Source organism: Dermatophagoides farinae, chromosome 2 (genome assembly GCF_024713945.1).
Source record: "Dermatophagoides farinae isolate YC_2012a chromosome 2, ASM2471394v1, whole genome shotgun sequence".
Classification (NCBI taxonomy): Eukaryota; Metazoa; Arthropoda; class Arachnida; order Sarcoptiformes; family Pyroglyphidae; genus Dermatophagoides; species Dermatophagoides farinae.
In genome coordinates, this window is record NC_134678.1 from 6,087,933 (window position 1) to 6,109,666 (window position 21,734).

At 29.5% G+C, this 21,734-nt stretch overlaps 4 protein-coding genes across 8 annotated transcripts; 2 read left to right on the top strand and 2 right to left on the bottom strand.

Annotated features, from left to right (window-relative positions):
* Positions 1–6,027: 6,027 nt before the first annotated feature.
* CARPB (Carbonic anhydrase-related protein B) lies at positions 6,028–11,435 on the top strand. Of its 4 annotated transcripts, none has more exons than XM_075728644.1 (12): positions 6,035–6,976; positions 8,445–8,492; positions 8,621–8,756; positions 8,853–9,114; positions 9,179–9,274; positions 9,345–9,411; positions 9,472–9,602; positions 9,660–9,683; positions 9,749–9,776; positions 9,846–9,952; positions 10,247–10,289; positions 10,427–10,746. In XM_075728644.1, the coding sequence occupies exons 1-12, from the start codon at positions 6,838–6,840 to the stop codon at positions 10,453–10,455; spliced, it is 1,110 nt and encodes a 369-aa protein (XP_075584759.1). In that variant the 5' UTR covers positions 6,035–6,837; the 3' UTR covers positions 10,456–10,746. The 4 variants fall into 4 exon arrangements, 2 of the variants coding, with proteins under 2 accessions (XP_075584759.1, XP_075584760.1); XR_012832084.1 differs by lacking the exons at positions 6,035–6,976; positions 10,247–10,289; positions 10,427–10,746 and adding exons at positions 8,059–8,277; positions 11,088–11,204; positions 11,272–11,435; XM_075728645.1 differs by lacking the exon at positions 6,035–6,976 and adding an exon at positions 8,059–8,277.
* Positions 10,572–13,973, bottom strand: DAT (Sodium-dependent dopamine transporter). The gene is made up of 13 exons (XM_047054044.2): positions 13,786–13,973; positions 13,333–13,638; positions 13,221–13,259; positions 13,005–13,139; positions 12,719–12,950; positions 12,549–12,656; positions 12,450–12,480; positions 11,839–12,315; positions 11,653–11,781; positions 11,487–11,586; positions 11,306–11,406; positions 11,071–11,238; positions 10,572–10,979 (listed from the first exon to the last, which is right to left on the bottom strand). The coding sequence occupies exons 1-13, from the start codon at positions 13,790–13,792 to the stop codon at positions 10,842–10,844; spliced, it is 1,971 nt and encodes a 656-aa protein (XP_046910000.1). The 5' UTR covers positions 13,793–13,973; the 3' UTR covers positions 10,572–10,841.
* Positions 13,974–16,710: 2,737 nt separating this feature from the next.
* On the top strand, positions 16,711–19,625 carry LOC124491350 (uncharacterized). Its single transcript, XM_047053980.2, has 3 exons — positions 16,711–17,896; positions 17,962–18,969; positions 19,039–19,625. The coding sequence occupies exons 1-3, from the start codon at positions 17,171–17,173 to the stop codon at positions 19,390–19,392; spliced, it is 2,088 nt and encodes a 695-aa protein (XP_046909936.2). The 5' UTR covers positions 16,711–17,170; the 3' UTR covers positions 19,393–19,625.
* Positions 19,428–21,719, bottom strand: LOC124491371 (dihydrolipoyllysine-residue succinyltransferase component of 2-oxoglutarate dehydrogenase complex, mitochondrial). Of its 2 annotated transcripts, XM_075728726.1 has the most exons (8): positions 21,650–21,719; positions 21,423–21,518; positions 21,180–21,354; positions 21,051–21,121; positions 20,853–20,983; positions 20,351–20,790; positions 19,846–20,296; positions 19,428–19,783 (listed from the first exon to the last, which is right to left on the bottom strand). In XM_075728726.1, the coding sequence occupies exons 2-8, from the start codon at positions 21,457–21,459 to the stop codon at positions 19,649–19,651; spliced, it is 1,440 nt and encodes a 479-aa protein (XP_075584841.1). In that variant the 5' UTR covers positions 21,460–21,518; positions 21,650–21,719; the 3' UTR covers positions 19,428–19,648. The 2 variants fall into 2 exon arrangements, with proteins under 2 accessions (XP_075584841.1, XP_075584840.1); XM_075728725.1 differs by lacking the exon at positions 21,650–21,719 and having other exon boundaries at positions 21,423–21,536.
* Between the last annotated feature and the right edge of the window lie 15 nt (positions 21,720–21,734).

A 21,734-nucleotide genomic window follows, 5' to 3' on the forward strand; every position in this document is an offset into this window, starting at 1 on the left:
GTGTTTTCAGAAAATGCTTTTCAAAAAAATTTTAAAGAATTAAAACGTTCAAATAATGAGATTGATGACATGCAAAAATTTTTTTTCATCTTCAAGTAATACAAGCATATTTATTGCAGTTATTGATAATAATGATCGACATTGATTTAAATTGGCAAAAGATTCATTTTTTTAAAAAACAAAAACATCGTATAAATAAAAATTAATCAGCTTATAAACATCCTATTAGTATTCTAAACGACATTCTATGAGAACAAAAAAATGAAAATAAAACGGGTTAAGATCAAAAAATAAAAAATTTTCATTTTTCATAGAATTTTTCAGAATAATATATTAACCATTTATTTAGTATATTCAGAAATCTTTCCAAAAAAATTTATCATCATTCACTATGAACTTTGACATTGTAGAATATGCGAGAAAAAAAAGATAAACGAGAATAAGAATTTAAAAAAAACAATGCAATTTTGAATTTACAGAATGCAAACCGACATAAAACTGTTTCATCATCATCATCATTTATCAAATATTTATTTCGCTATTTTATTTGGTTACAGATTTTCGAATAATAATAATAATAATAAAGAATAATAGTTGTTGTATTTATATAAATGTGAAAAGAATTGCAATATATTGGAATTTAGCTATACCGGTTTGCATCGTTGATGATATATCGATTTGAAATCTTCTTCATTCGAAAGTGTTCGTGTGTATGTCTGTCTATGTGAATAGTGTATGAATGAATGAATAAACATTTGCTGTGAACATTGGAATAATATAGCAGAAAACTGTCGTTTAATTTTATCATCATTTTTTTCATTTTGGTCATGTGAAACCTTTTTTTTTATTGTATGTATGTATGTGTTTGGTTTGGTTATTTGGTTATTTCTCATATACATTATATAATGTCAAGAATTTTTTTTTCTATATTATTATATGCTAAAGCTAAACCAAGACGAATGACTATAGATGGATGGATGGATGAATTCGAATCATTTATCCATTTATTAAAGTAACAGAAAAAAAAGAATTCAAAAAATATTCATTGAACACATTTAGAACTTTGAATTATCATCATCATCATTCACAATAACAGTTTCGACAAGAATTGATATTCGTATCTTTTACGTTGTCATCATCATCATCATCATCATCATCATTCTTGAGAATATCAAATGTTGGTGGATGTTCATCTCTTACAAATCATTGAACACATAAATATATCAAAATCAATCAAATTCATTCAAAGAAGAGCGAGAGTGAGTGAGTGAGTGAGTGAACTTTTTTTTTCTCTATCATTTTTCTTCTTTTTTTTTGCCTCATATTCACAATGATAATTGATGGATTCAACAATTCATGTGAATATAATATGAATGAATCGTTGGCCAATAATAATTCTCTCTGTCTATTGGTGTGTCGATCGAGAAAGAGAGAGAGAGAGAGAGAGAGAGACAGAGACAGAGAAAAATCTTTCGTAGCCAATACTTATCTATAGATGGTTTTTTTTGTTCTCTCCTGTATTTTGGATTCAAAAACATTACTTATTGTAAATATATTATTCACGAAAAATATGTGACAATGTAGTAAAGTTTGATACAAAATACACGCAAACAAATTTACAAATGAAGTGAATGTGATTGAATGAGAATTGAAACTATCAAATATTCGGTATTTTTTTCTCTGGTTGGTTATATATCCTATAATTGTAATTGGAATTCTTCAATGTTTATGTTTATGAATTATTTGCATAAAATCATGGCTATTTATTGGTAAGAAAAAAAATTGTAAGGTGAAAATTATCCAATCATTATGATGATGATGATGATAATAATAATCATCAAGCTTGTCTATTGGTCAAAAAAAAAAAACAACAAGACAAAAGTATGGCAACAAATCAAATACAAAAGAATCACAGTATGACAGAATGGAAAAAAAAAATATATGAACAGCACACATATATTCGTTCAGAATTCATATGTTTCATAAATTAATTAGTAATGTCTACTAATTTCTCAACTACCTGTAATCAGGCTAATATTTCATCATAATGAAAAACTGATACTTGTATAAATCTCATTTTGTATAGATCAAATCGAATAATACGAAAAAAAATATGACAAATCAGATAATATTTATATGTTTGTCATTCAAATGAATAATTTAATCGTCGACTAGCTGTAATGTAGTATTATCTCATTTTCCATTGTTATTCTATTTCATTTTATTAACAAATTGTCATTATCAAAGAAGCCAAAGAAAAAACCGATACAGAAAACCAAAAACAGCTTGTTTTGATTCATTTATCCATATGTTTGAATATTTGTCTTTGTCAGTTTGTTTTATTTTTTTTTTCTCCTTGTTTCATTCAAAATCTGTCCTTTGTTTAATTTTCTTTGCTATCTGTTTTTTTTTGGTTTGTGCATAAATACAACACATGAACTGAAAACAGGTAAAAACATATCAAATCTTGTTAATATTGGCATTGCAATTTCTGGTTTTGAAACTACTACAAGGAAGAAACAAAACAAAAACTTTGCAAAATCAAACAACAAATAAATGAATGAATGAATGAAAAACAACCTAGAGAAAATTGAGAGCAAGATAAATTATCTAAATCATGTCATATTATATATATATAATACGCCTTCGTATTTGATATTTAGTTTTAATTCAAAATGGTAGCCATTGTCTCTCTCTCTTTCCCTCTTTTGTTATATTGTAATATTCCTTTGCTTTAAGCTAATTTTTTTTTCTTTTTTGGTCTCTTGTTTGTTGGTCACAATGTTTGCTAAATTAGTTTTTTTTCTGGTTAGGTTCCATTAAAGATCATAATCGATTGTTGTTGTTGTTGGTTTACGCACTTGATTGCATAATGGCGTTGGCTTACAGAAAACTTGGAGACAAATGAACCATTCTGCCTTCTGCTGCTGCTGGTGCTGGTGCTGATGATGATGGTGGATGGTTATAAATTTTAAGATGGTTAGGGGTTGATCATATATTTTTTTCATTCATATAATTGGCCATTTGGTATTGTCGAGATTCTATACTATTCATCGGTTTTAATATCAAACAAATTGCTTGATTAGTTAGGCTGAACACAAACAAAAAAATGTCACAGATTGAAGATGGTAAAATCGAACCGATAGTAGTAGGGATGAAATGAAAATATTCCTGGTATGTTTTGTATATAAAAACAGTAGTAACGTTTATTTGGTTACAAACATGCAATAAAGAATCACAGAGAGAGAAAGAGAAAAAAACAATAAATTAAGTTGATTTGACAAATGATGGCAATCCCCTATATATCTGGCTGAATCCACACACACACACACACACATTTCGAATATTTTTTTCTTTTTTTGTAAATAGGTTTGGTTCGATAAATCTAGTACAAGATTTGGACTATTATCATAATCATCATTATTACGGGAAAAAAAGATACATTACAATGAATGTGAGAGAGAGAGAGAGAGAGAGAGAGAAAGAAAAAAAATGACTAAAAAATTTGAGACAAAATCAGTTAGTTGGTCGCGGTTGTGGTTGAATTGAAAAATATTCATCTCATTTGTGATGCCGTAAAAAAAAGCATCATTGAACATGATCATCATCATCACTATAGCTATGTTGTTTGTTAGTTTGTTAGTTGATGAAATATTATTATTGATTATCACATGAATTCAGTTGTACAGTTGAATGTAGAGAGAAAAAAAAACTTTATCAGTTTCATTTTATTATGTTCTCTACTTTAGTAATTGGCTTTCAGAATCCATGATGTCAATGTGTAATAAGGCATCTATCATCTTTCATCGATGGAAACAAAATATTTCACTATTTTGTATAGGATTTATCACCTCTTTGGCCACACATATTGATTGATCAATTTGACAATTAAAAGTCAATGAAAAGTTACCATAATCAGGCCAGGATTATCGTATAAAATGAATGAGTGTAAAAGTAAGACAAGAAAATTCCTCGCCAGTTATCGAAAAAAAAATTCGATTTCCAATTTAATCTATTTCATTCTATTTGATAACTGATAATGTGGATATGACCAAAAATAAACTTCAAATGGACACCCGCATGTGCATATACGATGATGATGATGATTTCATTTAGAATCTTATTATTAGAAAAAAAAATTTGTTGAAGACAGAATTTTTTTTCAAATTCGGCAATTTTATCTCCAAAAATAAGACTAAGAAGAAAAAGCAAATAATTTCGCAAATTTGATGACAGAAAAAAAAATCTGACAAAAACAGATGTAAATTCATTATTGACTTTACGAAATTCCTAAACACAGAATTCTATGGTGGCCACATATAACGGCTCAAAAAAAAATGATGATGATGATGACAATTAACACTTTTGGTTGGTGATTGTGGCAATGTGTGTGCTGCTGATGGCACATTCTGGTTGCCACACATATTTGTAAAAATATAGTATTTACCATTTTAGAAAACAAAAATTTCGTTTACCCACATCAACACTAAAATGTTTTTATTTTATTTCTATAATGATAATTATCATTGTAAACACTGAGAGAGAGAGAGAGAATAAAATGGAAAAAATTATCGCCACTATCCCATTATAAAGAATTTTGTAATTTTTTTTTCTTTCAATTTTTTTTCCATCTATAAAGTATATATTTGTAAAGATGACCAACATACTGATACACACCAACAGAAAAAAAATGATCAATAACGAATTGATTGTTTAGAAATCATGATGAAAATCAACTAATCGATGCCATAAATGATAAAATCGGCGATAAAAATCAATTCAAATTGACCAGTAGTAGACATTGTATTTGACTTTTTTTTTCTCACTTTGCTTGTATTACATTATTTTTTTTCCCCGCTTGCGATTTTCTTTTATCGATTTTTTTTTCTTTTGTTCAACTGTCGTTTTTGATTATTCGAAAACTTTTTTGTCATAGATTTGATTGTACCGATTGGTGAACTAAAAAAAAAAAATAAAAATAAAAAATCTCATCGCCGATATATAATCATCACAATAAAGTGTTGTGTAATGATGATTGTATTTAATTCTGATAGTTCAGTTTTCACTTAAATCACATCACTGATAATGGTGTGATGATTTAACGATAGTGGCCAATATATATATGAAAACTGTAGAAATCATGCTGTGGTAAAATCATCATCATCATTTACAGTGATAGAAGAAATGAATGAGAATCATTTCTTCTTCTTCTTCTTCTTCGGATGATAAAAAACTGTATAGCCGATGGCCGTTATATCACATTTCGTTATCTGTATATTATTGATGATTGTCGTGGTTAACAAAACAACTAAATACATGCCGCACAATAATGAAATAAAATGTCTATAGATACACACCCACACTCACATAAACAACAAATTGAAGAATCTTTGTTGTTGTTGTTGTTATTTTTCACTATAATGGTTATGTGTGTGTGTGTGTGTATGTTTGTGGTATGTGTGAAAGATTCACTAATTGGAATAAACATACACACATAGTGTTTTTTTTTTGTTATTGGTCCTGTTCAATTGCATAAATTAGAATCCATTGCTAGAAAAATAATGAATGGATGAAAGAAAGAAAAAATTCTTTGAAGCCGCCCGTCATAAGCACACAAACACACCAAAAACACGAAAACACAAATTATCCAAGTGACAAGTTTTCCAAACGAATATAGAGAATATAAATTCAATATATACATATTGAAAACAATTACGCCCCCACATATCCTATCCGAATTATAATCAAATCAAGGATTTTGAAAAAGAAAGAAAAATTTGATTCATTTTTTTGAAAAAAAAAAAATTTTAAGAAAAAAAAATCCCATTCAGCAACCATAAACCCACCCACCAACCAATACACACACACAAACAGAATTTTTTTCGTGTTTTTGTTTTTGAATCACTAGCGGTTAAAAATATATACAAAAAAAAAACATAGACACTGATACGGCGCAAATTCAAATTCACGCAAGTGTATTATATTATTCTATAATGGAAATCTTTGAATGATTACGTTCTATGATTCATTCGATAGTATATTAGAATTATAAGTACGTTAAACTTAAACGATGATGATAATAATAATAATCAGCCTAGCCAGATTTGAAACTGAAAAACAGACGGATATACAAACATCGAATGATCGATCGTAAGACACGAATCAATGTAATATCCTTAAAATTGTTCAATAATAACTGCGAAAATATTACAAGAAAAACAAGAAAAATTTCATCTTCGAAGATTGTCCATTTATGGATTGTGTGTTAAATTTGTCGCAACGATTCTGTATAAATTCCAAAATTTGTTTTTTATTTGTAACATTTCGTTTTCGGTTATTTGTTGTTGTTTAGTTAGATCTTTATTGGTCATCATCATCATCATCATCAAAATGTGGTACAATTACAAATTCCATTCCTTATAGGTTTTGTAATTCTGTACATGAGTACAATATGTGTTCATTCATTTTCATCTGTCGATCTGTCGTCGTGGATGCGGGGTCAGACAGTCATTTTCATCCATTCATTACATGATGATGATTCTGATTCACAATCTTAGCTAGATGATTTTTCATTTAGAATTGTTATTCCAATAATCAATAGCTATTTATGTGTTCGTGTGTGTGTGTGTGTTAATAATTTATTAACCATAATTATTACGGTTATTATTTGGTTGATCAATGATTTTCTGTTTTTTTTTCGTTGTTATTCGGTTCATTTTGTTATTTTTTTCCACATATTCTATTTCGATATATCATCTTATTAACGAATTAACAAACAATCATTAAAGTTTTTGTTTACATGTTTTGATCACATTATTTGTGTATGTTATCATCATCATGATTGAAAAGGAAAAATTTCATTTCGAAAAAATTTTAACAAAAAAACCATCTTTTCAACAACAACGATGGTCAACATCAATTTTAATACGATTTATAATCATTTTCATAACAATGATGATTACATTACATGCTCCAGGTAGGTTTAAAAATTTTTTTTGTTCAACTGTAAAATAATCTCACTGTATATACTGATCGAATCATCAAATGCACAAAAAGGGATGATGTGTATATACATTATATTAACATCGATGATTTTGATGGAATTTGTTTTTTTTTCTATAAGAAATATGAATCGAGTTGATTCGTGACAAGAGACAGCTAACAACAAGAAGATGAAGAAGAAGAATAAATTTCAATCCCAAAAAATGGATTTTATTTTTATTTATTTATTTTTTTTTCTGTTTGTTATTGTTTCACTCAATTTTTCTTTCAAGTATTCTATACAATCGCGTGACATGTTCTTCAAACACGAAAAATTTCGATTCAAAGTCAATCACATTTGAGGAATCATGTTCAATCATCAAAAGAGAAAAAAAAATTTTTCCATTTCTCAAACACAAGCAAAAAAAAAACAACGAGATGATGCATGAAAATATTTTGATCATGATGATGATGATTGTCATAATCATCTTTTCTAAATGTCCATTAATAATGTGATTGTCCAAATCCAATGAACAAAAAAAAAAAATAAACATAAACATAAAGCTCCAAAAATGAAATGAAAAAAAAAGATTAACTCTTCTATTTTTTTGCTAATTAATATTGAAAAAAATCGTCATCATGTTACCATTGAATATAGTAGAATATATCAACGACCAAAAAAAAAAAAATTAAAATTTTCACACAGACAGGAAATCCATTCGCGCAAAAAAAAAATTCTTTAATTTTTATTTCGCATTCAAACACACACACACACACACAATGAGCATCAAGAATATCCGAAACAACCAGCCTCGTTTCATCATCATCATCATCATCTTTGTCGTTCATATGTTACCCAAATGAATGAAAGCGAGAAAAAAAAAACGCAGAATGATTTGGAACAAGTATGTGGAGACAAACAAAACAAAACAAAACAAAACGAAAAAAAAACTGTGGTTGTCAGCAGCCTTAATGACATGGCCAAAAAATAAACTAAAATGAATTTTTTATTTTTCAAAATTTTTTTTTTTTGTAAATTTCTTTGACGATAGAGAATCTATCTGTTCATCTACACACATATACACACAGCAAACGCTTTTTTGTTGTTGTTGTGCGTGTATGTTTACTTTGTGCAGTTTCCGTTTCTATCTCTCAGTTTGTTTTTTTTAAACTAGGCAAACATATGTTTGTTTTAATAGTCCTAGTTTTTTTTTCAAAAAAAAAAAAAAATTTCCATGGTTTTTTTCGAGAAAAAAATAAGCAAATATTATTTTATTAATTATTCCATTTGTACTGGTTTGTTTTTTTTCTTGTTTTGTTTTTAATTTCATCTTTTTTTTCTCATCATCATCATTTTTTTTCTCTTTCTTTTTCTATTCATTACATGGTCTTTCCTGAACAAACATCATCGTCATCATCATCATAATGTCGTCGTCGTCGTCGTCATCGTTGTCCGAAAAAAGCGATCAAATGCGATTGGAATTTCTGGTGGACATATGATGGAATTTCTGGTATAAATATAAATATGATGATATTAACATGATACAAATAACATATATATAAAATGTCATTTGATCTTTTTTTTCTATTTTCATTTTTTTACATTTATTGTTGTCTTTCGATATATTGTTATTCATAGGTCCAGAATTCTGGGGCATATTGAATCCAGATTGGTTTCTTTGTAACAAAGGTCATCGCCAATCACCGATTGATATAAAACCAGGATTATTGTTATATGATCCAAATTTAAAGAGTATATTTATTAATAAAAACAGGTATAATTAGCTAGAGGTCATTTTCTTTTTTTAAAGTCATTTTTTTGGTTCTATTGTTTAATTTTTTTCCACTGTAATAACTACACACACACACAGAGTAAATGGATATATCGAAAATGATGGACATAGTGTCGTCTTTCATAGTCATTATAGTTATAATAATCAAAGTGATACCACAACCACCACCAATAACAACAACAACAACAACAATAATGATAATCTAATACCACCACCAGTAACAATAAATGGTGGTCCATTATCATATTCATATATTTTTCATTCATTACATATCCATTTTGGTCTGGTCGATTCATATGGTTCAGAGCATTTAATTTCCGGTTTTCAATTTCCCGGTGAAGTTTGTTTTTTCTTGATTTTTTTTAGTTTAATTTGATTCAACATTTATATTTCTCTTGATTTAGATTCAATTGATTGGTTATAATTCTGATTTATATGAAAATTATGAAGAAGCATCAACCAAACCTAATGGCCTTGTTGGTATAGCCATCTTTCTTAAAGTGAGTCACGATATGTCAAAAAAAAAAATTGAAATAATTCATTCACCTCTTTAAAAAAAAATTTAAATAGCAAGAATCAAAAAGTTCAGCCGGAATTGAAATCCTAACATCACAACTTAATCATATCGTTTATCGAGGTAAGCAATACAAGATAATATATGACGAAATTATTGCAATTTTATTTGTTAATCAAAAAGGTCAAAAGACGGCTATAAAATCATTAAGTTTACGTGAGTTATTACCTGATGATCAGAATTATGTAACCTATGATGGTTCACTAACAACACCATCATGTGATGAAGTTGTAACATGGATTGTTATCAACAAGGTTAGTTTTTTTCGTGTGCATATTAATCATCAATAATTATTTCTTGTCAATATATAGCCTTTGTCAATCACCAAAGAACAGGTAATTCTTATTTTTTGAAAAGAATTTTTTTTACTTTACTATAATTTTTAAATCATAAATTTCAGCTCCAATCCCTACGTTTTTTGATGCAAGGTAAACGATTCTTTTTTTTGAGCCATTTTCAAATTCTAATTCCTTCTGATTTCTTATGTTTCTATATAGGTAGCATCGATGTTCCTAAAGCTCCATTGGGCAATAATTTTCGGCCAACACAATCGATAAATGATCGTGTTATTCGTACAAACATTGAATTCAAACAATCATCAAAGGTAATCTCCGTCATTTATTCTTTTTTTTTTTTGTTCATCCATATGCAATACAATGATAACATAAAATGCCAATTTTCCATTTTTTTTCTTTTAAAATTTACATCATTTGACAATAATCATATAACAAATATAATCCGATTAATGGAAATCAAATTTTACAATCTAGATTTTCCAATTCGGTTATAGTAGCATAGAAAATGTTTTCTTTAAATCATATATAATGATTATATAACAGCAAAATTTTTATTCTTTTCATTTTTTTTACATCATCATTTATATAACTCTTAATAACAGGATAGAAACTGTCCTACAATGAAACAGAATGTCCAATATGAAAGTAAGTTAAGCTAATACAATGGGGTATGTGTGTTAACTAATAATGAACATATATTTTTTTTTGTTTTTGCATTCGTTTTCGATTACATAATTTTTTTTATTTCAACAAAAAAAAATTCCTGCATACATAATATATAGTCAATCAAAAATTATGGAACGTAAGATGATGTGTTTGATGGTAATCATTGGAATTCTGGGCAATAATCATTGGAATCAATCCATCCAACATACGAATGATTCATTTTCACATTGTATATCTTCATTCATTCATCCATATTCGTCATTAGATGTAATCCGTTTTTATTTATATTCGTATTCTTGACAATGACAATTGATAGCATAAACATACACACACACACCCACACACAAAACGAAAAATATACACTTTTAGCCCATCATATATAAACGATTAATCATGAAATAGATAATAATCAATTAAAATAATTCTGATAACTCAACTATAATAATGTGAGATTCTGTGTGTGTGTGTTTGTGTGTGAATGTGAGACAATGATTCTTGTGTATATATCATTTTTGTTGCTGTTGTTGTTGTTTAAACTTTACTAATGGGCGATCTATTAGTTGATTTGATCGGTGTAAATGTATCCATACTTTTGGAAACTTTTGCTACACGTAACATTAATATTTTTCTTCGCTGTTCTTCATATGGTTTAAGAAGTTTTATTATTCTCTAAAATTTTGGTAAGAAATTTTTTTTTAATCAAAAAAAAAAACATTGATGAAATATCTAAAATACTTATATATTATATAATAATAATTACCTCTTTAAATGATCCAGGAGTAATGATAATCAACCATAAAGCAGTTATTGGTATACAAAGAACTGAAGATGCAGCAACGACCAATCCCAAATAATTGATCCATATTGGATATTCGTAATCATGATATTTCAATGGTTCGTAGTTAATTAATCCATATACTATAATGAACTGAATAATATTTTTTTTTTCATTAAAATAAAGCATACCAAAGATAATATGACCATTAGTTAATTACCATAATGAAGAACGGAGCCATGATTGCCCAACAGAATTTCCACCACCAACAGATTTCAAATCCAACCATTAATTTTATGTCTTGTGAAAAACGTCGAACGCCTTAATAATCAAGATGATGAAAAAAAAAATCATGAAAATTATCCATTTTTTAAGATTAGAATTCGTTTTTTCTATCATACCATATATCCAAGAAATGGCAATCGATTCGAATAAAACAGCAAATAAAATGGAATAACCAGCTGCGAAACGATCCATAAAATGTACGATATATACACCACCCTTTTAATTAAGATGATGGTGATAATTGTAAATGAAATCATCTAATTATTATCATCAATATTTTACCTGAGTACAACTGGCCAATCCAATAAGAAAATAAAACGAAAATAGTATGGCCACAAATGCTTCTCGATTACGTTTGACAATTGGATATTCATCACTGATAGCAGTTATGATGGCTTCACTTCCTCCAAACTTGAATACATTTTTTAATGACAATGATGTGTACCATAAATTCAAAACAATACTCACTGAACTATCGAGGCCTAATGTCAGTAACATCAGAAAAAATATTACTGCCCAGATTGGACCAGCTGGCATAGTTGAAATGGCTTCCGGATAAACAATGAATACCAATCCGGGACCTTCGGCGGCAATATCTTTAACATCTACATTAAGTCTTTTGGCCATATAGCCTAATACGGAAAAGATGACAAAACCAGCCAAAAAACTAGTTGCACTGTTTATTGCACTGGTCAAAACGGCATCACGATGAACATTGTTATGGAATTTATTATAACTTGCAAATGCCAACAATACACCAAATCCTGGTCCCAACGAGAAGAATACCTGTGTAGCTGCATCAACCCATACATTTGCATCATAGAGGGCGTTGAAATCTGGTGTTAAATAATAACGGATACCATCGATAGCTCCTGGAAGCATTATTCCACGAATAAGTAATATAAAAAGAACAACATATGGAAACAATGCTGTGAACCAGACAACCTTGTTATGTGGGAAAAAAAATATTCAACGATTTATTCAGAAATTTTTGTTCAAGATTTACTTTTCCTAAATATGAAAAAAAATGAAAAAACAAATGCCAAATAAGATAAGATTGCTTTCGAATTGAAAATGACATTACCTGATGTTGATATGCCTTTCCATAAACTAAAAGGGTAAATAAATTTTTGAGAAATAAAAAATTTTTTTTTTAAATCTAATTCTCATTATTTTACCTGAAATAACAGATAATATAGACCATCAATAAACTAAAGGCGATTTCGATACGAATTTCACCTAAATTATGTATACCAGGACTTTCGTGGAATTGTAAAAATTGTCGGCTATATCCAGAAAAAAAAGAAAAGAAAATTTATTCCTTAAAAACTAAAAACAGAAATCATACCTAAAATATTCCAATGCAGCTGAATTACGAATTAAATTCGATGTATTTGCCTGATTCGTAAGGGTTATGTCATTAATTTCAAAACATTTATCGGTATTCCATTCATTATTGCACTTGGACCAAGGAAGCTCGGTAGAGAAAGATTTGAAAAAGAAATGTAATGCCCAGGCAATGATTACATTATAATAAAGATCAACATAGAATGCAATCAAAACTACTGAATATCCGATGCCTAATTTATGATGAATAATGAATAATTGTGATGTTCAAGAATATTTTGCCTTACCTTTGAATAGAGGCACAACACGGCTCCAACAAGTGATGGCTCCTTTACGATGATATTGTCCAAGAGCCAATTCCATAAAAAATAATGGAACACCACCGATGGCTAACATTATTAAATATGGAATAAGAAATGCACCTAAAGTGTAAAGTAAAACAATTTGTATCGATAAATCTTTCTAAACATTTTATGAAATTAAAAAAAAAATTAAATCAATACCACCGCCATTTTTGAAGCATAAATATGGAAAACGCCACACTATAAATGAATAAATAAGAATTATCATAAGAATTGAATAATCATTGAATAGAATTATGGAATCAAATCACACCATTAGAAAGATCTACAGCAAATCCGATAACTGAAAGAAGAAAATCCAATTTTTTGTTCCATGTTTCTCGTTGACCCAATGTATCGATATCTTCATCAACATTTGGATATAATTCAGCAATAGATTCATGGCCATGATCATCATATTGATGATTTGTGATATGTTTTGTTTGTGATACGGATACTGTATATTCGGCTCCAATGACAATACTTTTTCGACCTTCTTTACCATCATTATTCAATTGGACAGTGGTTTGATTCGGTGATAATTGTGATGTTGAATTTGATTTGATAAGATTTTGATGAGCTTCAACAAGGATAAAAGAGGAAAAAAAATTAACGAAAAGAAAAAATTATTTGCTCTTGAATAATAAATGACAATAAATATATAATTGGGCGGGGCTGGTTGAAGTTATGTGCTATGAATTATGATTAAAATGAATGAAATGAATACTTGGCATTGCATTGACTGTTGCTTGGTCGTAAATGTTTTTGAAAGTGGATCAAAAATCCAGAACATTTGTTTCATTCGTAGATATATATTTCTTGATTATTGAATGGACGATGTGTTTTCACTGTATGTTGATTGATTTAATTGCTATCGATGCTTATAATAATAATGATGGTCCTGATATGCGTATCTAGGTGGCTACTAATGGTGGTTCGTATGTGCGTATGTGGATCGACAACGGAATCAAACACTGATTTTCAATTGAAAACCATTCTCTAGTTTATTGTTGTTCAAATACACACACACACACACACGCACACACATACACATATACAAAAACTTGGAAGAAACATAGAACCGTAGTAGAAAAGATAGCGGTTCAGGTCTGCGCAACATAACGGTAATTTATTTGCGAACAATGAAAAAAAAATGAACGAAACTTTATTTTTAACGTTGCGACAATTCATCCTTTTATATAACATCTCTCTCTCTCTCTCTCTTTCTATCTCTATTATGTAATCGGAAACTATTAAAATTTCAATTGACCGATATTGATTTGGTCACACCGATTGACCCCATCATCATCATACTATTTATTCATTGTAAAACTAGATTGTAGAAATGAAATTGGATATGTGTGTGCAAATGTGTGTATTTGGATGTAGTGTTTAACAAAGTTTATCAATCCTTGCCAGCTAAATGAATGTAATGATATAAATTGATCATTCAACGATCAATACGATTTGATCCATTGATCACCATTAGGTCAATTGAACTTGGTTACTTAATTGTTGAATGTGTCATGCACAGGAAATACTATTTTAGTGCCCCATAGTTGATTAAATATTACCAATGAAGATGAATAGTATGTCGTTTTCTATTTAATGAATGGATGATGATTCTATTCTCTATACATCAATATAGAAATGTGGTATGATATTAAGACATTCAGTGAAAATCTCTCTGAATCGTTGTTGATGCTATTACTTTCAACTACTCTAAACCATATGTTTCTATAACATTTTTATTGACGGTTGATTATTTGAATGCAGCTAGCATTCAAGCATACAATTGAATCTACGATCCAAAAATCATAACGATCTTAATCATTAAAAAAAATGAACAGAAAAAGAAAAAAGATGAATTTTAGCAAAAGCTAGGAAGGGGAATGAAAGAATCAATTGTCATTTACACAACAACAAAATCGACAATACGGAAAACGGCAATGATGATGCCTAATTAAAGAAAAAAAAATTTTTTTTTTTTCAAAGCTGAGCATTCCATCTCATTTTTGCCCATTGAAAAGTATAGGCCAAGGAATTTTTCTTCATAAGGTTTCAGAAAAAAAATCATGGTACTCATCATATGGATCAGGATGAATCGTTTGGCACTATATGAGGTAACCTCTGAATCATCAATCGGCTGTCATCATCATTTTTTTTTCTTCTTCTTCTTCTTCTGTTAATGATGATTACGTACTTATTGTATCGCAAATTTGTATATAGCTACTATAGTTAAAGTTGATAATAAAAAAAAAATTTGGTCCAAATGAAGAATGGCGGCGGGTAGAAAATAAAATTTGATCGCATGAATGGATAATTTCAATATAATAATAATGTCAATAATAATAATAATAATAATAATAAATTCTATGTATGACCCTAATAAGAATATTCTGGTGCTTATACTACACTAGAGTGAAAGAGAAAGAAGAAAAAAAAATTGATTAACCATTGTTATCACTCATCATTATTATTATTATCATTATCATCATAATCATCGATGAATTTATCGATATATTCTTATGATGACAAAGAATCAATAATAATAATACGATGGATGGATACTCTTCTTCTTCTTTTTTTTGCTTATGCGATTACTGCTACTATAAATACATCTTTATCATCATCATCATCACCATCATCATGATCGTCATTATATATGTGAAAAAGATTTCCAATTTTTTTTTTAATGCCAACTTGTATCCTTGTATCCTATCTATCTATATGAAGTAAATGTATCGATGTATGTCGAGATGATGATGATCAGATCCCGGATGCCATTGTTATTGTTGTTGTTGTTCCTTTCTCTATTGTTGTCATCAACTTTTTTTTTCATTCTTTGGTTCGTTTTTTTTTATTATTATTAGTAGAGAATTGGCCGACCAATTTCACCCAAAACATACATACCATACCATACACACCGATAAGAAAGAAAAGTCACCATTATTATTATTATTATTGTTGTTGTTATATTAGTATTATTTTCAATGATGATGATGATCGCTACTAGGCGTCGTATACATAAAGAATCTTCTGAGAAAGAATTTTCCTCTCACGTTCATTTTTTTTTTTGCTATCCTGTCGAGACTTTCGATACAAAAATTGGATTCATTTTTCTCCCCACAAATTCTTTTCTTTCCAAGAAAAAAAAACAAACTTCTATAGTAGTTTACATCACAGTTGAAAATTCGAATAACGAATCTATCAATTGATGATGAAACCATAATGGACTCATCTCAATTATCGATCTATAATATTCGACCACCAATGACAAATACATGCTGATGTTGCACACTCGATAACGAATAACAAACGAAACGATCTAAAATAAATGTGATGACACCGTTTCATTTACTCATTTAATAGTGAATGAAAATGTCCTGTGTTTGGATTTTTTTTTTAGTTATTTGCTACCACTAACGCGCAAAACAACATTGAATGAATGTTCAAGCTCAATAATAAAAAAAAAATCGATGTATAGAAAGATAGCAAAAGACAGACAATTAGTTATTCGGATTGATCATAAGGCAATTGAATTCCAAAATATAAGAGAAAGAGAAAAAAAAATGTCAAATACATACGCTATCGATTGTTCAAATGTAATTGATAATGAACAACAAGGCCATTCATTTTTTTTTCCATTCAATGTTCGATTTTTTCCTTTGAATCGTTAAATATATTCTAAATAAATTGAAATTGAATTTCGGAAGCCAATAATTTTTATTTTTTTTTTTTTTTGTTGAATTTTTGTTTGTTTTTCACGGATATGTATAAAAGAATTCAAACGCCGTCAATAGATGACAGGACAATATATAATAATTTATTTCATCAGCAATCTATTTGAGCTATGCATCATCAAAATATATGCGCTCCATTCACGATGGATTCAACAAATCCTTTCTCATTGCAGACAGCTATGGATATAAACATTGAGGATGAGCAAATGATCGACACATTGTCAAATTGATATTGTTGCTGCAAAATTTCTTATTGTGTATGTTATTGTTATTGTGTGATACGATATTATTATGAACCCCATTGCTACTCTTATTTTATAAACAAATATATATATATTGTAAATTATTCTTAATCAAATTCTTAATTCAATGGATTCTATTATAAAATTTGCATCCGGTTTATCCACCGTCGAAAATTATGCCCATGATGTTTATATCAAATCAAATCTGACCATTGAACTAGATAAAGTGATCAATCAAATCATGGGAGAAAATCGAAACATAAATCATCCATCAGCTGATGATATAAATATTGAAAATAGATATATAACCGAAACACCTACCGTGATGCTATTTTGTGATCTAATCGAAGCAGTACTTTTACATGGCCTTAAAGAAAAATTATCAACAACCGTTTCAAATGTTTTTAGTGCAAAATCACGACCAAAAAATTTGTTCTGTTTAGATTTCTGGCCTATAATAAAGATTTTATCACACAATGAAGAATCAAAACATTTAAAACGATTGACACAGATATCAACTGATGTTGGACGTTGTCGTGCCTGGATTCGTCTTTCTCTTAATGAATGTTTACTACGTAGCTATTTGGATAGTCTAATTTGTGATTCATCCTGTCTGAATTCATTCTATCGTTCATCAGCATATCTTCGTGATTCACAACACACAGATATGATGAAAAACTTATTATCTGAATTAGATCCTTATATTTTTCATCTTAATGCTGATAACGTCACCCTAAACATTTGGTCATCTAGAACTTTGGATTATCTTGGTGTAATGATTCAGAATGAAGATTCATTTATGGTGGCAACAGCTTTGGATGCTATACATTTGATTAGTGATAATAAAATCGATGTAAGTATGAATGGAATCATAGTTTTATTTGTAATAATAATACTAATATAATAATGATTCAACAGAAACCGAATAAAAGAAAAAACAAATCACTGAATATTAAGGAAAATGCGATAATTAATAGTAACTTGGCAGAATCATCATTTGAAAGCGATGAACCAACGGAAGATGGATTCGAATCAGACAGAATCGCTCAATCATCGTTAGTTAATAATCAAATGGTAATAAAGAATTCCGACACTATCGATATACCGATTCGAAAAATTCAACAAAATGATGAAGAGGAAATACCACAAATCAATGTACAAAATGATGATATGTTTCAAAATGAACGTAACGATTTATATGCTGGCAATTCGCTTTCCATGAGATCTGGCTGGAGCACACAACCGATGATACTTGATGAAAGTTACAATGCACTTCTTGAAAGCTATTCAACACGTGCAGTATTGTCCAGTACTCCAGATATTTCCGAAATTAAAAACTCAATCTTGACAAATGCCAATAATACAGATTGTACTTTAGGCACTTCATTATCGGAAAATGATTTCGAAATTATACCGAAAAATTTGATTGGCAATGATGATACGGAAAATAAGAAATTTTTCGAACAATCAAGCAAACTATCACATGAACATGGATTAGATGAACAGGATTATAAATGCCATCATTGTAGCCGTCCGATCGGAATGATTTACGGAAAATGTATGCTATGTCGTTTAGATGGCCATCTTTACTGTATTGATTGTCATGGTTGCGAAGAATCATTGGTACCGGCACAAATAATCTACAATTGGTGTTTTAAAAAATTTCCTGTCGCTAAACAGAACAAAAATCGTCTAATGGTGATCGAGAATGAGCCTATTTTTGATCTAAAAATTCTTAGCCCAAATCTTTATGCAGCCATACCGGAGATGAAAGAGATTCTAAATTTACGTACACAACTATTCTTTTTACATGCATATCTGTTCACATGTCAAGAACATATAGCGTTGAAGATGCGTAAATTAGTCTGGCCTCGCGAACATTTATTTGAACATATACACCTGTATTCAATTAACGATCTGCAACAAGTATGTCTATTGTTTTTTTGTTCTAATTAATTGTTTACATGAAATAATTTGTTCATCTATCTCATATAGATATACAATAATGTTCTAGCCACAACACTACGACAAGTGATTACATTTGCAAAGAAACATATTGCTGGCTGTAATCTATGTAAACTAAAAGGATTCTATTGTGAGATTTGCAAAAATTCCGAAATACTTTATCCATTTGATACTGATTCCACGAAACGTTGTGATAAATGTAAAAGTGTTTTCCATATCAAATGTTATGATGAAAAATATGATAAAAATAATTGTTCAAAATGTTTACGTATTGCAAAAAAACGTGGACAACAACAACAACAACAACAACAACTACAACAATCATCATCTCCATCATCATCATCATCATCATCATTGGCCCAAACAACGGCAACAAGAACATAACAATTCTGCTAATATTGTATACTTTTTGACTTATATTTGTTTGTCAACAATTTACTTAAGCATAAATTAATTTTTTTATCTATAATTTTTGCCATTCTTCTCATCTCTTAATGATAAAAACTCCATGTAATTATTATCTCTGAACTAGTTTGTTTGATATATTATCATTGTAATAATTATTTATATATTATAATATGTTTCTTTGTTTGTTATAATCCACATTTGACAAATGAGAGATGATTGTTACATGGTTTTATTATATGTCAAGTAACAATACTCTTGGATCTTCGACGGCAGCTTTGATTTTTCGTAAGAAAGTAACCGCTTCTCTGCCATCTATCAATCGATGATCATAAGTTAAACAAACATACATCATCGGTCGAATTTCGATCTGTGTCATTGTAAAAAAAAATGTAAATTATTAAGAAGTGGTGATCATTTTAAAAGCAGTACCTTTTTATCAATAACTACTGGTCTATCGATAATTGCGTGCATTCCAAGAATGGCCGATTGAGGTGGATTGATGATTGGAGTGCCAAACATAGATCCAAATACACCACCATTGCTAATGGTGAACGTACCACCATCCATATCTTCAATGGCTAATTGATTATTTCTTGCTTTTTCACCCACTTCACTTATAGCTCTTTCGATTTGGGCATAATTCATCTTTTCAACATTACGGAGCACCGGCACAACTAAACCTTTTGGAGTAGCCACAGCAACGCTAATATCGATATATTCACGATAAACAGTTTCGTTTCCTTCAATGACGGCATTCACAACTGGTTGATCTTGTAATGCAAATGCCGATGCCTTAATGAAAGCCGACATAAAACCCAATTTCAAATTGTGTTTCTTTTGAAAAGTATCTTTATGACGATTTCGCATCTCCATTATATTGCTGCGAAATAATTGAACAAATTAATTAAATTGACAAATTTCAAATTGCTTATACCTCATATCAATCTCATTGAAAGTCGTCAACATTGCATATGTATTTTGAGCATCTTTGAGACGCTGAGCAATCCTTTGACGCATACGATTCATTTTGACTCGAGTTTCTTTTCGTGATGATCCAACGGAAGCTTCGGCAGAGGGACTAGCCATAGTTTGTGTAGTGGATTTTACATCAGAAACAGGTGTGCTTGAAATGGGTCCGGAGCTAGGTTCTGGAGTTGGAGTTGAAGGTGGTGGTGGTGGTGGTGATGGAGATGATGATTCAGGTGTTGGCTCAGATTTAGGAGTTTCGGTTGATTTAGGAGCAGTAGCACCACCGTCACCACTAGCTCCAACACGAATACGAAGTACCACTTTACCCGGTTGAACAGTTGAACCATCTTCCGCTAGAATTTCTTCAATTACACCAGCAACGGGTGAATGAATTGGCACTGAAGTCTGTTTTTTTTTAATTAAAACATTTAAGTTTCATGTCATTTAAAACAAATATGGAAAAAAACCTTATCAGTTTCAACTTCGGCCACAACCTCATCCTCGTTAACTTGATCTCCGACAGCTTTCATCCAACGAATATCTCCTTCGCTTAGAGATTCGGCCAATGCAGGAACAACAACATCACGTATTTCATTATCTTTAAATTGAAATAGAATTCATTATTAAAATGAATTTTACATTATTAAAACGAATTTCACACTTACAGTATCTGGCCGAAACATGAAATGTTCGTCGATTCTTGTTGTTCAATTGGAATAACAAGGCGTTTGTTTCACTAAATCATTGAAATATTTGAAATGGTGAATATCAACAAAAAATAAATTTTAAATTACCAATTGGATGAGCAATTATTATTATTGAAGATATTATTTGAACATAACGATGTTGAACATCGTATAACATTGAAATCAAACAATGATGATTGTGGATTCAATTTCGATTCAATTTGTGGTTTGAACAATCTAGTTGTCGATTGTTTAAAGGTAACTAACCGGGAGGCACGATTAACTGAAATTTTTTAATATTATTCGAAATCAATTCAAAATGATAAAATAAATATTAATTAGACCACTTACTCAATGAATATGAATAAATTTTGGTATATTTAAACATTTTTTTTTCATAAATTCAAATAATCAAAATATATCAAAGCCAGAAACGAAAAAATCGAACTACACATTGAAAAAAATCCTAGCGGGAAAAAATGGCAAATTTTGTACAGCAACAGTAAGGCAGGGGATGGAAAAGTGTCCGTAAAATGCGTGGCTTACATAGACTTTTTTCCCCATTTTTTTCAATGCACACACACACACACACACATAGAAATTAACAGAAAAAAATCAAGAAACTTGGCAATCCGAAAAAAATTGTGGCCAAATGAAGAACGG